This window comes from Falco punctatus, assembly GCF_963210335.1.
Source record: "Falco punctatus genome assembly, chromosome: 12".
Lineage (NCBI taxonomy): Eukaryota > Metazoa > Chordata > Aves > Falconiformes > Falconidae > Falco > Falco punctatus.
In genome coordinates, this window is record NC_137592.1 from 18,051,703 (window position 1) to 18,075,513 (window position 23,811).

The 23,811-nt window shown below is 42.7% G+C and overlaps 1 protein-coding gene across 7 annotated transcripts in view; it reads right to left on the reverse strand.

Annotated features, from left to right (window-relative positions):
- The window catches only part of EPAS1 (endothelial PAS domain protein 1), a 79,132-nt gene that overhangs the window by 25,998 nt on the left and 29,323 nt on the right, over positions 1-23,811 (reverse strand). For 3 of the 7 annotated variants that reach the window (XM_080408295.1, XM_080408299.1, XM_080408296.1), the window contains exons 2-3: positions 9,747-9,937; positions 2,691-2,787 (exon numbers count right to left, since the gene is read on the reverse strand). In XM_080408295.1, coding sequence (XP_080264421.1) covers positions 2,691-2,787; positions 9,747-9,902 — 253 coding nt within the window. In that variant the 5' untranslated portion in view covers positions 9,903-9,937. Of the gene's footprint in view, positions 1-2,673; positions 2,791-9,746; positions 9,938-23,811 lie in introns of those variants that run through there. The other 4 variants (XM_080408297.1, XM_080408300.1, XM_080408298.1 and 1 more) reach the window with 2 other exon arrangements.

Sequence of the window (23,811 nt, forward strand, 5' to 3'; positions counted from 1 at the left end):
GCCACCCGACTGTCACACTTCACCACCCAGTGACATTCCTCCTGTCCCCAAGGAGGAGAGCCTCAGGCCCCACTTACACCTACACCCCGTGTGTTTGCCTACGCAGATTCATGAACCCAGTGCACCTATCCATTTTCGGGAAACTTGTGCCACTGTTGTCCTGAAATCTTAAAGACCGTGCTAGAATATTTATTAAAGCTTTTTTTTTTGGTTTTTTTTTTTTTTTTTTTTGTTACAAGGTTTCCTGTTGCTTTCTGCCTGTGCTCTGGAGACAATTGATGGCATTGCTGTGCCCTCTTGTTGTGTGTGCTCCGTGTTGCTCATCTCCTGCGATGGGAAGCAGTAAGTAAGCAAAGTCACAAGCAGGGAGGAAGGGGGAGATGCTGCTCCTCCTGATGCCAGTCACCCACGTGCCCACTCAGCACTCCTGCCTTCCCTTCTACACTTCGAAGTATGTTTCAGCTCCACGAATAAGCCGCCTGCAGGAGAGGATTTGTAGATGTCTAGTATCAAAAAATTTCTGTGTAGGAGCTGGCCCATTAATTTCTTGACGTGTTTTATGTGAAACTTCTGGGATTACTTTTTTACAAAACTATTTGCAGATATTGCATCTGGTCTGTGTACCTCAGACATGCTGTGGAGAGCTTATCTTTACAGTTTTGTCAGTTAGCCTGCACATTTGTGATCAGTCACTGCAAATACACATAATGGTAAGCCTCTAAATTCGGGGGCCGAAAGCAAAAGAACAAATGTAAAACCCCATTATTGTCTCAGCATAAAGAATAACCAGCTGCAGCTGTGCACTGCTGAAGATACCAAGCTGTGGTTAAGTCCCATCTAGATCAAAGGTGCTTCATAGCCCAAAGCAGCAAGGATGATGTGAGAGGAGCTGCAGCGATGCTCTCTGTGCCCCTCCCTGGCAGCACAAGAGGGCTCCAGGCTGGACCCACCACTGGTTTTGCTGGCCAGAGGCTCTGGCTGCAATTGCATCAGCTTTATTCACAAAAATAGTGGGACTCAGCTGCTGCTCTTTGTTGGTTTAATGTTGCAATTTCAGCATACAGTTTTTGTTCTCTAGTACACATACTGTTAGCAGTTGAGAAAAGTATTTTTTTTTTCTTTTCCTCCCTGAAACAGCCCATTCATCGTTTCCCTTCACGTTTCTTGTTGAAATACTCATTTTGGAAGTCTAGAAGCAGGAATGGGGTATTGCTTTGTAAAACATTATTGGAAGTGGTTTGGGTTTGGTATTTTTTTGGATAGGGAAGAGGCTGAGCCAAACTAATCCGGTTGTTACTTTGAAGTATTAATGCGTTATGATTAAAGCATGGGTTTGATCTATATACCTCCTGCAAGTGCATCTGGTAGTGCCTAAGGATGGTCAGCGAGCAAATGCAGAGGGATGAGCATTTGCAATGCAGAGCCCACCGAGCCACTGTTTGGAACAGATGAGTGGTTACCAAAACGATGCTGGCTGCTGCATCCTCCCCCTGCTCAACATCCCTCCCTGGCAGCAGCCCATTACCCACCCTGCCAACAGTGGAACAGACTGGGCCCCAGAGCCACTGGGAGCTCTTTGTTTATCATCCTTTGCCTATCAAGGCGAACGTTTAGTAGCAGGGAAGAGAAGACACCTTCTGATGACCAGCACAGGCTGGGGATTTATCATTTGGTGTCCCTGCACTACAGTTCTAACTACACAGACAGAGGCCAGTTCCTCCTCAATACAAAGCAACTGAATTCAGGAAATTACATCACAGCTAGCATTTAAAATACAGAAAATACACAATAATATATTTGAATAGTACGCACTTTGACCATAATGACATTTAGGGAAGGGGAAAAAAAAGAAAAAAGAAAAAAAAGAGGTAAGTGACCATCTGCTCCCAAGCTTGTTTCTGCTGTGTAAAGAATGTCAAGGGTCTTTTTTTACTTTTCCGGAAGCAAACAAATGGTTTATTCAGCAGGGATCATGGCTATAGCCCAAGACAATCAGCCAAGTGTGGGTTCAGAGAAAAAAATGACTTTTCAGCTGTAACCCCAGACCCTCCTTTCCATTTTTTTTTCCCAGCTCATTAAGTTTGCATTAACAAAACATGACCATTCAAAGGCAGGAAGGCTATTCAAAGCATTTGTATTCTTAAATGCCTCCAACAGCGAAAGACAAACACTTTACTTGTATTATCAGATGATTAAGTTTGCTTTTCCATGTATATAAATTATATTACTTATACAAGCACTAGAGAGGACATAGGATCACTCACATCAGCGCTGCAGGCTCAAACCGTTAACGTCCTAGCTGAGCACAGCACTTAAAGATATAGTCTGCTTTAAAGCACGTGGTTACAGGGGTCTGTGGGATCACAGTTCAGCTTTTTTTGTTAAAATTACCTTTGTCCAGCTGGAGGGAAGAGGGTTTGTGCTGCTGTACACCCCCGCTCACACAACCCAAAGGCATGACCAAGGTGTTTTGCAGACACCCTCCAGCTTCCCTGGTAACGTGATAAACCCCACTGCATCCCCTCCTTCCTCCTGCGCAGCCCGGCCGCAGCAGCAAGGGGAGCAGGCAGATACCTGTGGTACTTAATAGGCATGCTCACATTTCAAAGACCCAGCAGCTCTATCAAGGGAGCTGTAGGCACTATCAGGCACGTGAAGGCAAGTAACAAGTACCTCCATGGGCCACTCACTGTGCTGCTGTTGCCCATCTATTTTCCTGTCCCCATGAGCATCCACCGGCAGCATAATGCACCAAAGGCACTCAGGTCTCCTGCTGGGTCCAGGTCTCTGCAAAAACACAGTCCCAGAAGGTGTCATCTGTGTTAAACCCCTGAAGCTTATTAGCTACCTGAAGATCCTTAGTCTGCAGCAAAGAAATACTCTGGGCATCTCTGTGGTGGCCTGAGTATGCCTTGTATCAGGTAACAGTATAATTATAGTAATATAAATAATAAATAGCAGTCCCTCATATGGCTGCAGTTACAGCATTGTAGCTTGTTCCCTTTCTCCTGTGAAAATCACTAGCTACACAGAGGATATACACACATTAGGAGACTGATACATCAGAAACAATTCAGTTACTGCCAGTAGCAAAAATCTGGTTTGCTTTAGAAAGAGTCTATTTTGCAGAAGAAAAAAAAATAAAGGCATGGTTACTGCAAGCTGCTCCCAGAAATCCCTATTGTCTTCCATTTTGCTTTAAATTTGCTTCATTAGTTTACCTTGGGGCTGGAGTGGAGCATTAGCCTAGGAAAATTCAGCTTCAGATGGAAAACATTTGGGAAAGCTGGGACTAAATGGACATGGGATGTTAGCACAAGGAGCTAGGGGTTTGGTTTCTAGTAGGTCTGAGGTCATTTTATCTGGGTAGCAGTACCCCATGTAGACTTGCCAGAATGTTCCAGATCTTACCCTGATTTTTAGGGGTGTGGGGTTTTTTTTGTGTTTTGTTTTTTGGTGGTTATTTTTGTTTGGTTGGTTGGTTTTTTGGGGTTTTTTTTGGTTGTTTTTTTTTTTTTTTGTAATAGCTGCTAACTAAATTTTGAAATAAGGATGCATTTCCTGTTTTTTTTCCAACAACTTTTTCAGTCTTTCCTCCACTAATGAGAGTATCTCAGTTCAGGCACCACAACAGTATAGCAGAGTGGACTGCAAATATGACAGTTGAACTATAAATTAATAACACATTCAGCAGAATGAAGTGCTATAATATTACTGTTCATACTAGAGTTAGATTTATGGATCCTAGCCAAGATTGTGCTCATGTAGCACTGGCAAGGCTATAAAGGAGGGAGAATCCCTGCCTAGGTGAAATCAGGAGATGCTGAAACACGTCAGAGAGCCTCAGAAAAGTGAGTGTCCTCCCTGTCAGAGCTATAGCAGAACCAGGAACACAGCAACCGTGTCCCATGTCCCCATTTGATGGGGCATCCACTGTTCATATTGGCCCAAGGCAGTATTTCTTAGTCTGCATCAAATTTTGATACAGTATTGGTAGGTATTTTTTAATCAGCTCTACTTTGAAAAAAAATTTTAACCACCAAAGTAGAATTTATTCATCAATGAGAAACTTTGAACTATAATGGCAAATGCTTATTGCAGTGTTTATGATAACCTTTTATGCTAAAAATAGGTCTTGTAAACAAGCTTTGATTAATTCCCACTGTCAGGATGTGCTCTGTTCCCAAGTTTAAGAACACTTTTTCCGTAAATGCTTGCTCATTTCCTTCAGTCCAACCTCTTGGAACGAGTCTGAAGGCTCAAAAATCAGGCTCTCCTTACAAGAAATCACTGCTCAGGTATAAACAACCTCCTAGCAAACAGCCTGTACTCCTCTCAACACCTTTGATCTGACTCAGAGGCGCCTTTTTGGTCAGTTCAGAGGTAGAGTGTGCTAAAAAGGGTTTCTACTGGAGGCCACATTGTCACCTCCACAGAATTTTCATGGCTTTGTCACTCATCCTTGGTCCTACAAGTAGCAGAAAGTTCCTTGGATATTGTGCATAAGAGACACCAGGCTATAGCTGCCACTTCAGAAGAGGGTTGTAAAAACTGCCTGACTCTGGTACACAAGTTAGGGAAGATCTAACAGCAGTTCCATCCTGCATCAGAGAGAGCAGCTTTGAGACAGACGTCTCTTCCTGGTTTCTTGTTTTCCATCAAAGGAAAGTGACTGATTCCCTCCCCCCACCTTTTTCTTTTCTTCTGTCTTGACAGAGCAGTACATCCTGTTCAAGGGGATATTTTCAATGTGCTCAATTAAAGCTTTCAATTTAGATACATCAAGAAAAAGCCACTCTTAAATCTGAAGCTTCCTGAAGGACTCTTATCTCCAAGCGCACAAGCAACCTTGATAAAGAAAACACTCATGTTAGTGCTGTCTTGGTTGCAGAGTTTGTATCTAGCTGAATCATTCAGATGCTGCTCGGGTCCTGCAGTCATTGGTGTTGAATGGCAGGACACAGCACCCCATCAGAGCCGGCGTCCTGTGGGACGTTGTGGCTCACCTTCCCAGAACAGGGACATCACTTCAAGCGGCTGCAGCACTCGGCACCCAGCTCCACTCTCATTTCTAGCAGCATGGTTGGCACAAAACTATTTTCCCTATTAAATAAAAGCAAACAAGCAGACATGCTATTTTTAAGGCACCGTTTTATGCCACAATGGTCTGAGATTAGATGCAGCTTGTCCAGACATTCAAAAACAATGCCCATATCACTTCTCCCTGCAGTTTGTCCTCTCCCTTAAAAGCCTAGAGAAAAGCTATTTTTTCCCTTCTGCTCCCTGCTGGCTTTCCGGCTTTCTTGTCTCCCTCCCTTGAAACAACTTCACACTGGCTTCCTTGTGGCCTCCCTTCTCCCAAACAACTTCCCGTCTGCTTCCCTGTTCCCTCCCCATCTCTGCTGCTGTCTGCCTGCACAGGAGCAACTCCCATCCAGTTTCCTTTGCTGGATGTCTGCGCAGAAAAGACACCCGGGTGGCCACACGATTGGGATGGAATTAAAGAAAGCTCATAAAATTGTGTTTGCCTGATTAGCCTGACTAAAGAGTCTGTAGTCCTGGCACACAGAAACTCACTGGTACTAAAGAGTTCTGTAAGGCCTTTAGCACCAGTGTGGTCCAAATAAACACTTAAAATTATTTGCACCACATGCTAATGCCTACATGGGCTTCCTAAAATGGATTCTTTTCCTCATATTCAGCCTAAAAGAGACTATCTGAGGCAGCCTTAGCAACTATCACGATGTCAGCTGTTAACCAAGACAGCCATTGTTTAGCAAAACACAGTTACTTCTCTTTTGCAATCTACTAACCCCCCCAAAGCATTCGGCTGATTTACCAGCTAAACTAGAGAATAATAAGGGACAAGTACCGCTATCAATTTTTCTGACTATACTAGAGGACATGAGATCCCAAATCCAAAAGCTCCACTACCGATAAGCATCATGCTATTTTCAGCAGCAGCTTTATGGGATCAAAACCATTACTTGAAATGAACAAAGATCAGTTCTAAATTTATCCCAAACATTTGAATGTGATGAGGGCAAAAATGTATTATGCCAACGGAATTAGGAGACATCTTGAAAAATACTTAAGATGATCATAATTAAATGATATTTCTACTTCGCATTCCAATTATACCAGGTACTGTTCTGTGCACAACATGGAAACAGTATTATAAAGCTATTGTTTCAGGTTGCTTCCTGTGATGCTAATCTCAATCAGGCCGTCAGACGAACAGCCTGCATTTCTAAATGTTAAAGGCTTCCTCTCCAACATTCCCACACAGAATTGCCTACTGTGAAAATCAAAGGGAAATGTGTTACTAAGTAAAGCAGCAACTTTTAAAAAGCAAAACCTGGTATTTTTTACCCTTTTGAACTCTGAGATATACAACCAGCTATTTCCTATTATGATAGGATACAAGGGCCAAGCTTGGGCCCTGCAGTGCCTGCAGGAGACGTGCACCCTGCGATCCAGAAGCCAGGATTTTCGGAGGCACGTAGCAGGAGAGCTCTCAATGAGGGCTCAGATTCATGGGCATTGCCATTCACCTGCTGGAAGAATGTGGGCATAGATTTCCCTAGGTCTTGGCTTCCCGACAGATAAATAATCATTATGCAGACACAGCTAGTAAAACAGCCCAAGTTACACAAGTGAAAAGCCCTATTCCGAGTCAGGGAATAATAGGAAGGGGCATGAGACACTCTGCCAGTGGACTGAGGCTGGCAGTTTGCCTGTGGCAGTCTCTGAAATCCCATCTGGAGCATCAGTTTACAGAAAGATGAGGATGCAGTCCTGGGAAGGGCCTTGCTCTGTCTGCTCCAGGCAAAATTGCCGTGAAACGAAGAGATGTCTTCATGTTTGAGAATTGTGCCCACAAACAGTAATATGAAATAAAATATGGTGTACCAGTAGATTTTGATAGAATCAATAATAAACAAGAAAAACGCTAATCAAGCAGCAGCTTTTTCTGTGCTGTCTTTTGATGCATTTTCCAAAGTGCACTGCAAGCTTACTTTAGTGACACTGTGTGCGTATATATCTCTATAAATGCAGTAAGTTATTTTAATGTCCTAATTAACGACAGAAAAAATACTCCCACTTAACTCCAGTTTACACTAAGTGTGTCTAGCCTAAATAGTGTAAACCGGAGTTAAGTGGCAATATTTATATCTAGCCCAAATAATCAAAACTATTTCCGTGAAGACAACAAAGCAAAGAGAGGGTCTGTGGGGTGGGGCTGGCATTTGCTTCTCATCCACATTGCAGTCCCCCACCTCCCCATTTCCCCGTTCACCTGTCAACGACACAGTAACCCCTGTGCTCCCTGTCAGTCAAATCAGGCTCCTCAAATGCAACACTGAATTAAGGACCAAATTCCAGTCTGCTAAACATGCACGTGAAATGGGGGCAGTTTTGCTTGGAGCTCTGAAAGGGTCCAGAGCAAAAGTGAGAACGAGTGTGGACAGGCATCACACAAGTCTGGGTTCCACACTCTCATCAAAACGTGATGAGCAGCAAACCGCTTCATCTGTGAACCTAAAGCTGTACCAAAACCCTATTGCTTTGAATCAAATTGGATGGCCTTCTAGTGAAAGCTGTTGTCCTTAGAAAGACTGACAATCAAAGTTATAAAATTTAAATTAAATGTTAGCTATAGTCAGAACAGAAGTAGCAGAACATTTTTTTTTGGCTTGAGATCTCTCATTTCAATGTATTCTCATTATCAGAAAATAACGCCCAACTCTTCCAGAAAATCAGTCCCTTTAAAGTACCGTAAGTTCAGTTCCTCAGAATAGAAGTGTTGAAGATTTTGAAACCCTTATCTACATCTCCAGTGTTTAAAGATGCAGCCATGGACGATTCTGCATTTGACTATCAACACAAATTTTAATGAGAGGACTTACTCTAAGGTAGTATTTAGACTGGGGAAGTGCATCAGATTTAAGGCTAAGCAAATAACTAACACAGAGAAACCCTGAAATATTAAATCACAGCCTCTTCCTACTGTAACATTTCATTTCCAGATTCCTTTCTAACTGCTGAGTACTGGCAGTACTTCAAGAAAATGTAAATCAGCTACACAATCACATTGTTTTTCCAACACAGTCACAGCAAAATCATGTATGTATGAATATTATACACATATATCGAGTGGCCATCACTATCAGATGTTATGAGCTTAAGCCTTAACACCACAGAAGCACTAAGACAAATGTTTTATCTGTAGATTTTTTTCCCTTATCAGGAAACGTAGATGTATTTGAAGAGTTTGCTTTAATCTTAGCAGTTTCCAGGTGAGCAAAAGTATTTTTTCCAATGACAGCATCAAACTATTTCATGTCAAGTTTCACAGACACATTATTTATGTTATCTGTTACAGCCCTTCAGGAGTTTGCTTCTCCTATGCTGTGCCAGTCTTTAGTTCATGCCTTATAAATATTTGAAAAGCTGAAGCTGTGTCTAACAATTGGCCTGGTATATGGCACATCTAAGAACATTTATCTATTTCTGAAACTTCTTCGAGTATTAATTACAAAATCAGAGATTATTTCCAAACTCTCTTCAGCAAATAAACTTTACTTTTCACAGACATTAAAACCACATTCTATATGCTAAGATAAAAATACCCACATTTTATACAGTAGTCTTAGCAGAAGCCAAAAAAGCTACAAAAATTCCAGAGCACACAGAAGCAGAGTTGAATTCGTCATATCTTTGAGACTGACCATCAACCAACTAACAGCGTACTCATCCACAAAATGAGATACTTCCTAATAACATTGATTAAAGAAATTGTTATGGTATGACTCAGTATTCTGAAGCAAGGAAGTGCAATCGTGACCTTATTGGGAGTTTTGCCATTAATGAAGGACAAGATGAAATTTCGGGTTTACCTTTCACAGACAATGCAGGCATTGTTTTGTTAACGTATTCTTGGCACTTATAGGTCACCATGTGAAAGTTCCCCCAGAAACATCAGTTGTTTTCATTGATCTTACAGGCTACTCAAACCACAGATTTCCACAGAGGTGATTATTCAAATACAGGTGCAAAATAAGAATGCTGTGAATTTTACCAGTTTTCACAGGCTATGAAAACGGTACTGGTTCACATTTCATACGAGTCCAACATGAGCAAGGTTCTGATTACATAGAATCCATCCGTGTCAAGTATTTAAGAGTTGTTTGCTTTAGCCGTCTTAGTCTACCTCATCATACACAATCCACCTGCTGCTCATTGCCACCTTGTAGCACGATTAAGCCTTTCAAACGAAGCAGTGGGCCTTCAGAACTTCCCAGCTCTCTTTTGAATGTGCTGGCACAAATGTACTTGCCACACCAAATCAAAATTCACTTGTTTCAGCATGGAAGCTTAAGGCATATGTTTGAATTCTGATTAAACTCTTAAAAGCTTAAAATCTTGTAACACAGAACTCAATAAACTACATTCAAAGGTTTTGAGTGCTGGGGTTTTTTTAGAGAGACAAAACTGTACCAGTTGTGATTTTGGTAATGAAGACCTTATATGACTAATACCACTCCGATTTTCTAACCCAATCAAAATATACATAATTCTGATGAAAAAAACCCACACCAAACTATCTTTAAATTTAATTGTATTCTCATAACACAAGCAGTTGTGTCCCGTTCTCACTTTAGGAGGCTGCATTCAGAGAACATGTACAATCTTACCAAGCTGCCGTCAACTAGCACTGGCAAATTATTTTAGCCAGATCTTACCTGAAGACAGAAGCTTGTGAGTGCGTAGGAAACTGATTGCCAGGCGCATGATGGATGCCTTGTCCAGGTGGGAACTGATGTTGTGGGGCAGAGGCAGCTCATGTGCCAGTTCATAGAAAACTTCGGTCTCTTTGCTTCTTCTGCATCTTGCTGCATCTCTTGATTTTTCCTTCCTCCGTTCAGAACTGCTCCTGATAGAGAAGAGAAAGGAAAAAGCAAATTCAAATGCAATTCACAACTTGAGAGGCATTTACAAGAGTAATTCTTCTCAGTAATGAATCCATTCTGTCAACTGGTTTAAATCAATTGACCAGACTTTAATATCTCTTTGCTCCTTTTATAAAGGGAATTATGAGAGGACTACCACAGCTGGAAAGGGCTCATTTCTATACAAGTCCATCTTTAGACCCTCTGAATCCTGGCTGCATGCAACAGGATCAAGATCTGTCTTAGGTGAGAGAACTGAAATGAAATAGCAAACCTGGGATTCAGGAAATGCTAAAAATAAAGCTCAATCTCAATTCATTTACTTAAAAAATACTCTGGGATTCCATTTTAAAGCTGGAAAAATATGGCTGTGTCATAGATATTTCAACATCATAGAGCCTCAATGCCTGTACCCTGCATAAAAATAAAAGTAGCAAAAGGGTATCCAACTGCATGTGTATATGCAACTGTCTCAGCTCTTAATCCAATGCTATTCTGGAAAACCACCTTTTCCTGACCATGAAGGGCACAAAATGGGAAAGAAAATACTCTTGCTTGCAAGAAATCCCTCCTTCATAGAAACTATTCTGATTAAATCACCATCTCTCCATTGTCTATGAAAACAGATTCCTTTTTGAGCAAAGTAACATGACTGATAGAGCCAACCTCCTTCAACTCTGCAGAGAACAGAAGAGCAGGAAATAATGAAGAGGAAGACATTTCATGAAGCAAGTATGCAAAATTAAGTCACCGAGGGACATAAAGCTAAATTTAACATGGAAGAAACACAAGGGATACATTTATAACGGATCTGGGATAAGACTGTTTAAGAGGAAACTCCACTGACTCTAAGGTTCTTTTATAAAGTACAATTCTTATTTCAGAACACGAAGAACCTGAATGCATTAAAAAACCCACCAGCTATTTCAACCCCATGTAGCTCTGCTGATACTACAGGTTTCCTTCACTTGCACAAGTTGAGGTTTTGCATCTTATTCACACCAACACAGAATATATTTCTTTTGAGGCAGATTCCTGCAATACTGTACCAATGCAAACAATGCAGCTTGAATGAGCACAGGACAGGAGTGGAGTAGATCAGCCCCACCATTTTTGCCGTTGTGGCTGTGCCTTCATTTCTAGAATCATCACCAGTAGCTCTCCCTTTGCAAGCGTGCCTATAAATGAAGCAGCTTATAACCTGCTTTTTCCAACATCACTCTAAAATAATGAGCCCATAAATTAAATATGGATCAACCAAAAAGAAAAAGAAGAAATCCTACCAAAACAGAGTGTTTCCAATAAATATATTCTGTTGTGTGAAGATGATGAGGAAAACAAATGTTAATCACAGCACTTAATCCTAGAAACTGTTCCTGTCATGACTGTGTAATGTAAAACTGCATAAAACAGAAAAAGAGTATTAATACTCTTTTTAAAATGTATTCTAAAGGCAACAGCCATTTCTAAAGAGCTAATCTGCCTACAAAAGCTTCTAGCATTGAAACCACAGGTGGCTTTGTAAATTAGGAAGAAGGAAAAATAGCCTGTGTGCGCATTAAATGCTAAGGGTAGAGTTACAGTAAGGTAAGGCTGGGCATTCGGCATCTTCGTCCAAAGCAGGAACATGCTCACAGCATATCAGCAGGGCCCTCGTGCTGCAAAACACGTGAAGCTAGGCACATGCATCGGGATCAGATATGATGACCGCAGGTGCTCACCAGTGGGTGTGCTAACAGGGCAAGGGGCCTCATAAACTCTTACAGTATCTTCTCAAGATCCATGATCAGCCCTCGGCAAAGCTCTTTCACAATTATATTGCCTGAGGTGAATATTTTCTAATATAGCATCTGTCACAGGATGCGTGCACAGAAGGAGACCTACACACATTTCAGTACATAACGGCAAGATCCAACTTTGATAATTACTTCAGGGGCATCGCCAGAGTAAACACTGACCCACCCAAGTCTGAATCTAAAAGATGAGATATTCATATTGTGACACTAACTCCTTACTTTTCTCCTTGCCAAGCAAGGCTCATACCCCATCCACGTAAAAAAAAGCCCCTTCGTACAGATGTCCAAGAAGGTAAAACAGAAAATGCCCTGTGTCCTCCTGGGGCAGGTTCTGAGAATGGAATAGCCACTTGAGAAGCTTACACCAATGCTTCTTTCAGAGTTATGTCTTGCTCTCTAAAGAAAAACGTGTCTACAAAGATGCTAGACTGGGAACAAATCTCCTGAGTTTCTAATTCTACTAACAAAACAAAGAGTAGAAACAAAATAAAACCAAACAGCACAAAACCTACGCAGCAATATTTGTGAGAATTTCCAATTGCAGCTTGGAAAATTTAACTGGAGCCATAAACGTTCGAGCTCCGATCTAAATCTATACCCCACAATTTTCACATCAGAACCAACTTGGGCAAAACAAGGTCCAATCCCTCCTCATTTAAATAAGAAATGCTGGGAACTAAGGCCAAAGCTGTGTTGCAATTCATGCAGTAAAAAAGGGTTGTATAAGACAGGGTCTCTCATGACGCCATGTCAGCTGCAGAGAAAAATATTTAGTTTAGCTAACCTCTGTAAATATAATTTTGAAATGTGGCTAATGGGACAAGTTGGTTTCATTAACTATGGCTTGCTCAAGGTTTCTAATAACCAATGCTATGAGCAGAGAATTATTTTTTTCCCGCCCCTCAACACTGCTGCTGATCGTTGTGCTCAGTTTCTCTTCAATCGTTGCTCATTACACGCCACACAAGAGCTTTCTCACATCAGAAAACAAGGGAGGAATCCGCCTGCCTGGTTGCTTTCAAAAGACTTTCTTGCTCACCCATTATCATTTTAAACAAACAAACAATTTGCTTGTTAAGCATTTCCCCCTGTGGCTTCCTGAACCTCGGTAATTCTCCTCCCCACCTTCCCTCACTCAGGGCACCCTGAAGTCGCGCCGGCACGCCGAGCCAGGCAGCCTCCGCAGCCCCCCGCAGCCCCCGCCTCAGCCAGGCTCCCCTGCCAAAGACAGTCCTTCTGTGCTTGCTCCTCCTGGTTGCAAAAGCCTCCAAGAATTGCAGATGAGTGACAGAATTCTGCAAAAAGCAGCATTTTCATGGTTTCCCTGCGCAGAGAGCCGGCCATTCACTCTCCCTGCAGTTACCCCCACTTTACGCACGGGATCAGCGTTTTACCCCGGGCGAGGCTGAACTACCCACAGCCAGGGAGCAAAAACATAACTACCCAGCAGCCTGCCCCTTGGAAGGCCAGGAAGAAAGGCTGACACCAAACCCTCTTCACACATCATCAGGGCAACAGAGAAAAGGCTGGGGCTGTAGCTAATTTATGAATCATTCCCTCCCAGCACATAAGCCACCCACTTACGTGGCCAAAAAAGAGCACACGTGTGCGTCACTGCCCGGAGAAAGTGACGCAAGCGGCAGCAGCAACCTTGCTCACCCAACCTGTGTCAGGCTCTTTAAAATGCAGAAGGGAGAGAGACAGGAGAAAGCCACCCCAAATGAAGCCGCCCGTACGTGGGTGTGAGGCGTGGGGGTGCTGCAGGGGAACCCTCCTGGGGGCTCTCCGACACTCATTCTCTTAGGAGTCCCAGGACCCGGCAGGATAAGACCCCACTCGGCCACACACACCCTCCCATTGCAAGCCCAGCATGACCATTCCCAATAAAATGGCAAGAAAGGAAAGTTCTAGCTCAAATCTCCATTGGAAACAGGGAGGTGGAGCGGAGGGATGGGCCTGGGGACTCCATCCAGGACTAGGCTGCACAGAAGGTGGTCAGGAGGCTCGAGGAGAAGGGAAAGGAAGGCACCGCTTCCTGGGAAGGACTCTCCCAGGGCTGCCAGACGATGCTCCAGGGCTGCAGCGCTTACACATGGGCAAGCCATAGGGAATGGAAGAGTTAAGTTGGTGCAGGCAGTTCCCTGCCACGGAACACAAGTGTGGCACTGTACCCCCATGTTTACATGATTTCCCACTCCCTCCTGGCATGTTTAGCTTGCACTCTGAAAATAGAATTCACGGGCTGACACATGTGAGCAAAGATGACAAACAACTGGCACGTATTTGCCCTCCCAGGTGAAGCTCCCGAATTTTCAGGAGCGGAAGCTTTCCATGCTTCTCCCCAAGAACCCAAACAAGCTGGTCCAAGGGTACACTCATGCACGGGAACAGAGTGTGTGCGTCCAAAGGGGTGTAGGAATGCCGTGCTGGGGTCCCAGGAGCCAGATTCCTATCCCCTTGCTCATCTCTGACAGCCCCTTGCGACACAGCTTCGCTGAATCACGGGAATGCCTGCGGATGATGTCTTGCACACCCAGTGTGAAGATCATAATCTGGCTTTCCCAAGTCTCTCTTACTGCAGGACTGGAAAGTCCAGGCACAGCAACTTATTGGCAAAACCTGAAGCCCCACATAACTGATCTGGCTTAAATAACCTTGCAAGACTATCATGTTAGCTTAGGATTGTCTTCCCGCTGCTCACTGCCGTGATGGCCCTGGACCCCAGCAGCCAGGAGAAATGCTGGGGCAGCCAGCCTGGCCCGGGGGCTGTGCTACTGCCACTGCCCTGCCTGGGCACCCGCCTGAGGTCCCTGCCACCCAGACACAGTGGGCATCAGCCTTGCAACCCCTGGGGTGCACAGACCACCCCCATATGGGAGCTTATATGCAGGCATATGGTGTCAGTCAGGGGTCTGAAGCAGGGTTAGGCACCGACACAACCCTCCTCAGCACAGCAGGCCGGGGCTGACCTGAGGGTTCGGTCCCGATTCCACTTACTGTGACTATACTCACTCTCTGCAGTCCCAATCCTACTGGTACTTGATCTCCACCAGCAATCCCTGCCCACCAGCTCCACCCAAACACTCCCTGGTCCTTCCCGCACGCAGTTACCCCCTCAAAGCCCTTGGTACCCACTCAGCTAACAACGGTGCCCGGTGCTCAGCTTCAGCGATCCTCCCTTCTGTCAAGGACATCGGTGGCCTCCTTTAAGCTGATGGAGGGGACTTGCCCAAATAGCAATCTTCTGCTCAGGGTTTCGCTGCTCTCAACGAGTCCATGTGGGTTGATATTGGTTGTGTACGCACACGCTTGCTTGTTCGAGACCAGGCAGCACAGTAATCGCACTGAATTACACTCCCACCTTGTAGGCTCCAGATCACAAAAGGTTTTAGAGAAATTGTAATCCACACCTCGCATAAAAATACCTCACATGTAACCCGGTAGCCTTCACTGGTGCTCACATACTGTGTGACACATTCGTACAATGCTTTGAAATACATAGTTCAGATTGACTCGCTTGAGTTTACTTCATGACCCTTGGACTTTGCTACAAACTGCCATGTATGCAAGCTAGTAAAACAACAAGCATATTACTTTATATCCAATGGCCGGTTATTAAATGTTTCTAGCTCCAGCACTTTAAAGGTCAAAAATCCACAGTTAATTAAGCTGTCACACAAAATTTCTGTAGTAAATGTTCATTTGAAATGGTTTAGAGTTAAAGCTTCAAATGCTAACGTGCAGAACAAGAAAAATACATTCTAGGGATGCAAAGATAAGAAAATATTTTACAGTACAGATAAATGAAAAAAAGATCAGATGCTTAGCATAAAAAAGATTTTCCAATTCAAACCTGGGAAAACCCAATAAAAATATTTTGACAGTACTATCTTAGATAACAACAAAGATTTATTTCAAACTAGAAAATCCATTTTCTGCTGCGTATTCATAATTTTGCTTTACCTTCTGCTCAGTGAATCCCTAGGTGATTTGAACCAGAGTAATATCTAAAAAGGAGTTCTGCTGACTGTGAGGCACTCAATAGCTATCTCAGAACCACACTGCCTGACAGCCCCAGAGATGTGCTTACACAGACACCAAGCAGCCAGCGGTCATGCTTACTTGCCTTAAAATTCCTTTAAAAAGTATTCGTAACCATTCTACCTGTCAAGTAGTTTATTCTGGATGGTATGGTGTGCTTTTGAAAGCCCCCTCTGTTAAAGTAATAAACATGACCGTCAGTAAATAAAAAGTGCTAGAAGCAGCAATTTGCTTGCTCACCAGGAACTTGAGCCAAACTATGAAAGCTGCGAATGAAACCATGCATACAAATCCCTCCTTACACATCTTTCCAGTGAAAATAATAATTTATAAAATCTGAGAAGATGCCAGGTGCCCAGGTTCGGCACACCAACAAGAGCCACAGAAAAGGGAAGGATGCAGGGTTATTCTTGGACAGAGGGAAAAAAAAAAATGGCTTGAAAAGCTGTGGAGTGCTTATGGCAGGCAAGTGCTAAAGCAGCATTGCTGCACATTGGGATACGGTACCCAGTGCACAGACAAAACTAACACAAACAATGCCAAAATGGGGAATTCGTTAATAGCGGAAATAAGATTTCAAAGGTAACAAGAAAAGCTACTAACAGAAAGGGCTATTACAAAAATAAGGAAATGAAATACTTTCCACCCTTCCTCTAAAGCTGCCCTAACTTAGAGTAATTCATCGCTGACTCCTTGGTTTGACGGGAGTTTTTCTTGTGTTTCTGCACATACCCACTAAATAACAAATCACTGCTACTTCAGTAAATCTTGGCACCTACCGCCATACCAATATGCCCTGCAGTTCCTCCCTCTAAGTTTAAAACCAAAAGCTAAATGGAAGTCAGGAAAACGAGAAATAGGAGCGTCTCAGGGACAGTCGAGGGAAGAGTTCTTGTTAAGGGTGAGGAACTTGTTTCCATTCTCATCAGGCCTTTTCAAAGGACTTGGCTAGTACCATTAGAGTATCAAAAGATGAGGCCTAAGTGAATACCAAACTTCTGGTGTCTTTGAGCATCTTTACAATTCACTAAGCCCACGTCACCCTAGGACCACCACAGCTGACAGTAAGACAGCCAGGAATATGTTTTCTTGAATGGGAAACACAGCTCTTCAGATAGTATAAATTCCATACAAACTGTAAAACCACATGTAGGACTAACTTCTCCAGTGTCTGAAGCTCTGATGGTACCTTTAGTCTTAATAATTAAACTGTACTGCATTTGTATTTTATTTATTTTCATGAACATTCCTGGCATTTATTGCTGAAAAAAAGGTGGTGCCGTGACAAAAACTATTACACAGTTTTAATATAATATACAGTTTTAAATTTCTTATACCACTATCTGCATTTAATGCAGCTACTAAATTGCACCTGCAATTTAAAGCAAGTGTCATTGTGAATATTGAAGTTGTCACAGCAACTAAATAGTATCTTGGGAGTTCACTGCTGAAAACCTTACTGAGGCTGTTGGAGCACTTACATTTTTTTAAAAGCATTTAGGTTCACAATATGTCACCAGAGCCTGATAAATTTAATCACAGTAAGCAAAACAACGTCTACAGGATTTATGTTTCACCATTTTTTCTGTAGTTTTATGAGTACCTTGAACCAGAAAGATAAGTATTAGGATTTCAGCAGCCATTAATCTGGTCCTGGATTATTTTACGATGCTGTGAGTGCAGCCCGTCCCGCGGTCGCCACGCCAGCACGAGCCTGGTACCTTGGTGGACGTGCTGAACACGCTGCTCCCAGGGCAAGGCACAGCCCCGTGGAACCACGCAAGGCCCATGGCGTGCAGAGAAGATACCAGGCTGCTCTTTGATCAGCAGTTTGAGCAGAGAGAGGCATTCATTGCCTTTTTGCCTTTTCGTCCCATTCCCTGCACTGGGGCTAGATGGCAGAGAGATTTTCTCATGGCTTAGTTCTCAAGCAAAGCAGTTTCTTGCTCCTGGTTCACTGTGTGCTCAGCAAGCCTCAGAGCCAGTCAGAGTCAGGACAGCTCTGTACCGCCCCTGTAAAGCTGCTGCAGCCCATGCTTAAAACACAGCAGTGAAACACCTCCTCTGTCTTCTCAAATAATAGGGAAATCTGGAGAGAAGCAAGCAGCCCAGGATATGGCCAAATTTCAAACTGAGAGGCACAAAGTCATCTAAACTCAGCCTTCCCTCCCCTGAACAGTTTTGCACTGCTCTGCTCCATCAACCTACAGGATCATGGATTCCTTCCCTGTGGCAATCGACTCTGATAACCGCCAAGATAGGGCAAGCTTCAGAGATAACCTGCAAACTAAAAAAGCCCACCACCAAACCCACTAAACAATACAATAGAAAGGACTGTTTCAACATCCACCAAAACTGAACTTCCTTTCAAATCAGCAAATTTTTTTTGGGGGGTTGTGGGGGCGTGATAAATGTACCACTTCACTTTTTTCCACAGTTTCCACTTACACATTTAAGAGTCCCTGCAGCACAGGTAGAGCTGGAATCGCACTGCAGCAGCGGGGATAAGGCTATGGCAATGCACAACCTGAGATCTCTATCAATGATTTGTGTTTAAGAGATTGCAGATCCTTATCTTGTGGCATTACTTGTAGCAATCAGTCTATTTTGACAGCCAGTCTAGAGGTCCATACACATTGCTGCTCAGAAGCTCAGCAGGTATTGCTAAGATCTGTTTTCAGATAACCCAACTATTTACCTACTCTAAAAAACACATACCAAAGGATGTGCTTTATCTCTTTGCCAGCGGGTTAAAGCTAAAGGCGAACAAAGTGCAATTTGCAGGCGGTGGTGGTGGTGGGGGGGTAGGGTAGAAGTTAAACTCGAAACCAGCCTCATTTTTCAGCTGGGGAACTGACCACATCCCAGCCCACACCACACCAGAACCAGCATTATTTATCAAGATGGCGCAACTGCAGGTAAACGAGGCCAATATTTCAATTAAGCTTTATTTCAAGCCCAAGGGACAAACGCTGGCATCACATGACTTTACTGTCAGTGGCGTGCGTACCTACGCTTCAGCCTCAAGCTCACTCAACCGTAAAGAGTTGAGAGACTCACACCAGACACTGTTGACAAAACCTGCGTTTTACAATGTGTTACTTCTCCTGCACCACCACCTGACATTCGCCGGTGAAACCTGCCCCGTGCTTCGGCAGGCTGGGACCAATATCCCACAACATTTTATCTTGTCACTGGTGCATTTGCTGACAGGTTCACACCAGGGGCCTTTGTGGGTAGGAACGATGAGGGAGGTGGGCACAGCACAGGAAAATGGGTGGTGACCACCAAGGGCTGGAAAAAAGCCTCTTTCAAAGGACGGTCTTTGAAAACATTCATTACACCCCACCCAGCAATTTTCACTACAATATTTCAGTACATAAAAACAACACAGGGAAAATAAACAGCCCACCCTTTATTATGTTGCAGGTTCTCCAACCTCTGAAAAGAGATCAGCAAGCCATAAAGACGCAGAAATCTTCACCAAATGGAGCCATGTAAGAGGTCTGCAAGCATCCACTGAAACCTCCACCACCACCCTTGTTCCCTCACACACTTCCAGGCCCTCTATGTAAGCTGACTCAATTAGACATCTTGATTTCCAGAGTAAAGTAATCAAAATTTAAAATTGTATTGGCTAGTAAATAAACAACAGCGAGAATTTATAGGGATCACCAAGTAAATATATTGCTACAATTTTAAAAATTGCTATATAAGTGAACGGCCCTCCACAATACATTTCAGCTACAATCTCTCTATCTCTGGCTAATTCTGCCAATGAAAACATTAGCTAGAACTAATACTTAAGACAAAAAACAGCTGCAAGACTGAAAAGGAACAATAAAGCAAATCCATAATGAAAGGAGTCTATGAAATCAGCAGACAGTCTAAGAATGGAGGCCAGCCTTTGAAGGTGTGGAGGCCATGCTCTTACACAGGTTTGTCTCCATCGCAGTCAGCAAGGTTTACCAACAGAGCAAAGACTGAGCAGGTGACACCCCCCCACACACACCTACCCTTCGAAACATGAAAAGAGCTCCTCCTTCTCCAGAGGCTCGGGGCTGCTCTGTGATGATGCCTCTACAGCACCCTTACTCCCAGGGTCAGTATATAAAGACAGCTGAGCATCTACAAAGGAAATTTGGCCACTTTGCGTCACTTCGTTTCAAGCGCAGGATCTCTGTGTTGGATGCTCTGAAGTCTGCAGTGGTAGCACACACCAACTCTAAATGAAAACATTTTGTCTCCTTTAGAGAACATGCAAAACGATCATTAAAGTTACTTTGCGCCATTGGCTGTAAGTCAGTCATGCCTTGTCCTTCCAAAGTGTCACACCTTACAATACAGTTAAGAAAGCAGCTCTTGCAATAAAATCTTTGTGAAATAATGCCAACCCTTCTTTACTTTCTGGACCTTAATCATTTTAATGTGTGCTCAGTTATGATGAAAGTTAATGGTTTCTCCCACTCTATCTGGTGGCGATTTGTAGCTGTTCACAGTAAGAAGATGGATGTCCCGGAAGACAGATTGAACAACCATTTCTTTGGCAAGCAAGGAATAATAATTCTTGAGAATAACAATACAGACGCTCTAAATTTTGATCATTCCATGTAACACAGTTTCCTCCATTTCCTGCAACAACGATGAAGTGCAGATCCTGAGAGCCAGCTACGTTTTTCGCCCTCTGGGGTGTGAGTTTTGCCTGTACAAACATCCTGGGACACGGCTCGTTCTTAGTTCCTGCTTTCTTTTCAGGGAGCTGTTATTGTATGCAGTAGCTCTTTAATTGTCCATCTCCTCTTAATTAAGCTATTGGGTAAACTGGAATAGTGATAACTTTGCATGCTGTGATTTTGATTTCTCATTAGCATTCAAGTCTATTGCTAGTTTAAGTTGATAAATACCAAAGATTAGTAGCTTGAGCTGTGATAAATTGTATTTGGTTACTACGAGGGAAACAGATTAAACCAAAGAGTCAGGCTACTTCAGCTACCTGGCCAGAAAAACAGCAGTCACTTCAGAAAAGTTAGGAAATTCCTTTAAATTTACAGCTAAAATCAGTCTGGAGTGATGTAATCTGGGGCAATCAGTGCCTTCTCTACCCACCCACACCCAGCTTCAGCTCCTGGCAAAGACCTGAGGAGCTTTTTCACTGCTGACCTGCCTCTCGGCACCCACTACTGTGCTGCTGCAGCAGAAGCCAGAGGGACACTGAAACCCCAGTACTCAAGGAGGAAACATTCGTGGCCTCTCTACACTCAACTGCAGTATTTCAAATATTTTAAAAATTAAGGCTTGGTTCTGTCAGGAAATGGCCGCTAGCTCTTCTGATGCATCGTCCTCAATAATTACTCGCTAAACACAAGCTTCCAAAGGGAACAGGTATAAGGGCAGTCTGCATTGTAATACAAAGTAACTGGATGCAGTTTTCCTTCTCTGGTGTTTCTTGCTTTATTGTTTCCTTTCCTACTACTGTCTACTAACTCCTTAAACTTCTATGTATCTACATCAAAGGATAGTTACTCCAGACAAAAGTAAAAGATGATGATAAATGGGAAGCAGCAAAGAAAGCATTCAGTATGTATACAAAGTTAAATTCACATGGCCACATTTTATCATATTTTCTGGTTTGTACTTCAGAACTATGAATTAACATACCAGTATTTTGCCATTATTCCTGCTGGAGCTTTTATTCTCCTTTAAGTTAAGCAAACAAGGCACACATTCATATATTGGGCCTGATTCTCATCTCCATCATGGTCACATCACCCCAAGAGGGGAAGAGGTGGGAGTCTAATAACTGGAATGAGTTCTGTTTATGACAAAGCTCAGTTCTTCGAGAAAAGAAGCTAGATGTTTTTGTTCAATTTGAAACAATTCACAATGGTCAGCTAACTTAACAAGAAACACATTACAACCAGGCAGGTCTTGGATACCTATCAGAACTTTGCATCTGTCAGGGTGTGGTACCTCAATATTTCACTGTTTTGATTCTAACTGTATAGCAATCCAATTTCTGGCAAGAAAGCCCAAGATACGCAAGCTGAAATGCATGCAGCTGTATCAGTACCTGCATAAGGGGTCACGAGTTACACAAAAAAGATGGTACTTCCCAAGGCAGGGGTGAGGGTGCTCTCATCTGTTTGGAACTGAGAGCCTCAATAACTACCAACGTGGTTTTGTCAGATATACCTTGTGCCTTCTTATGGTGGTTCCTGGAAAATGCAATTTTTATTCTCCTTGTTCTTTCCTAAATTATGTAACAATCAACTGAACTTCACAATTGTTCCAAAAATTACTTCTTTATTGGGAGAAGCAGAAAAGGAAAAAAAAGAAAAGAAGCTACACTCACTGCCCAAACTGATTATTTCGGTATTAGAAAACACAACTGGGATGGTACACAGGACAAAGATGAGGTATGCTGAGAAACAATCGTACCGTGACCCTCCCCCAAACGCTAGTGCAGAAGAGGGACGATGCAGCCACAAGACAGTACTATGTACGTGTGTTGATACAAGCTGAATCCAAAAGGTAACAGTGCCTCTTGCATTAACATATTCTTTCAAATTTTATTTATACACCAGTATAGTTAGCTATATTTGTACAAAACATGCTGCTATGGCCAAAAGTAGTTACAAAAAGATATTTATCCCTTCATGGGGTGGGGGGGAGAGAAAGTCCTTTCATACAGAATACAGAACGTTAATAAATTTTTAACTTTTACTGGGACATCCATATGCTACTGTGAAATACATTTAAGACTAAGAACCATTATAATGTAATGCATAGGGGAAACGACAGTAATAGTTAAAGAGCAAGGCACAGCACAACTAATGGAGTCAGTCTAAATTGTACAAATATGGTTTAACTTGGTGTAACAGAGTTTTTAGTCAATGGTCCATTTATAAAGTAACAAGCCTCAGAGGAATACACTTTATTTACATCCTATTAATTTTATCCCTGATTTTTTTAAAAATTAATCTTATCCAATCTTATTCACAACTGTGCATAACAATCACCAAAACCAACTTCCACTCCCCCCACCCACCCTTATTATCATTTCCTCAATGGACTTCCACCTATTTCTGTTGACCCTCCCACTAGTCTTTTGAAGAAAACTTGAAAAAAAATTGAAAAAATCTCTAAGGACTCTAAAAGAATAACAGTCACTAGCAGAACCAACCCACATGGGTGAACACCGCAACCACAGTTTCTCCACTTAAAGAGGTCTCATATCGCAGATCATAAAGAATCTAACAGGCAATTTTCATAAATGATACTAAATAAAGCTTTATTATGTACCAAGAAATGTTTACCACAGCTGAAAAGAGGTTGTTTATAGCTTTAACGAACAAAAACTGGATAAAACCTTTCTGAAAGCACAGTGAGCGAAACAGACCCACAGTGTGACAAGACATAGGAAAGTCCACTGATCTGCTGTATTTTCAACTAAGGTTTGAATCAGAGTGGAGGAAGGGTGCAGGCCTGTGCCTCTGCAGACACAGGGGTTTTATTTGCTATGATTACAGCATGTTTTATTAAAATCCTGAATGAAGACATGTTTCCCTGAAGCTGTGTCTTACTAACAGCTCTGGGAGAAGGATGAAGGACAGCATCAGACCTCGTCAGCCCAGAAAGGAAGAATGCTAACAACTTGTCTAACCTGTAGATCAGAGGTTGCAGGATTCACTTGAGTTAATACAATTTGAATCTCAGCATTTCTTTAAAAGAACAATCTGGTTAATTTAAGCAACTTTAAGGGACAGAGAACGCTGCTCTACTGGTCAGTCACATGCACTGTCAAAATATTTGCACAGATTTCATTTTCCACCCCTAAGAATTACTTTCTTACTGCTGATATTTATAGGTCTGAATTTATTTTGGGCACGTAGGTGGGCCAAGCCAATACCATTTGACTCCCAGCCTGTGTTTTATATTCTGAAAATTCTCCTACCCAGCAGGTCTTGCATCACTAACATGTTCTGTGCAGAAACAAGGTGCAACTTCAAAACAAACATTTA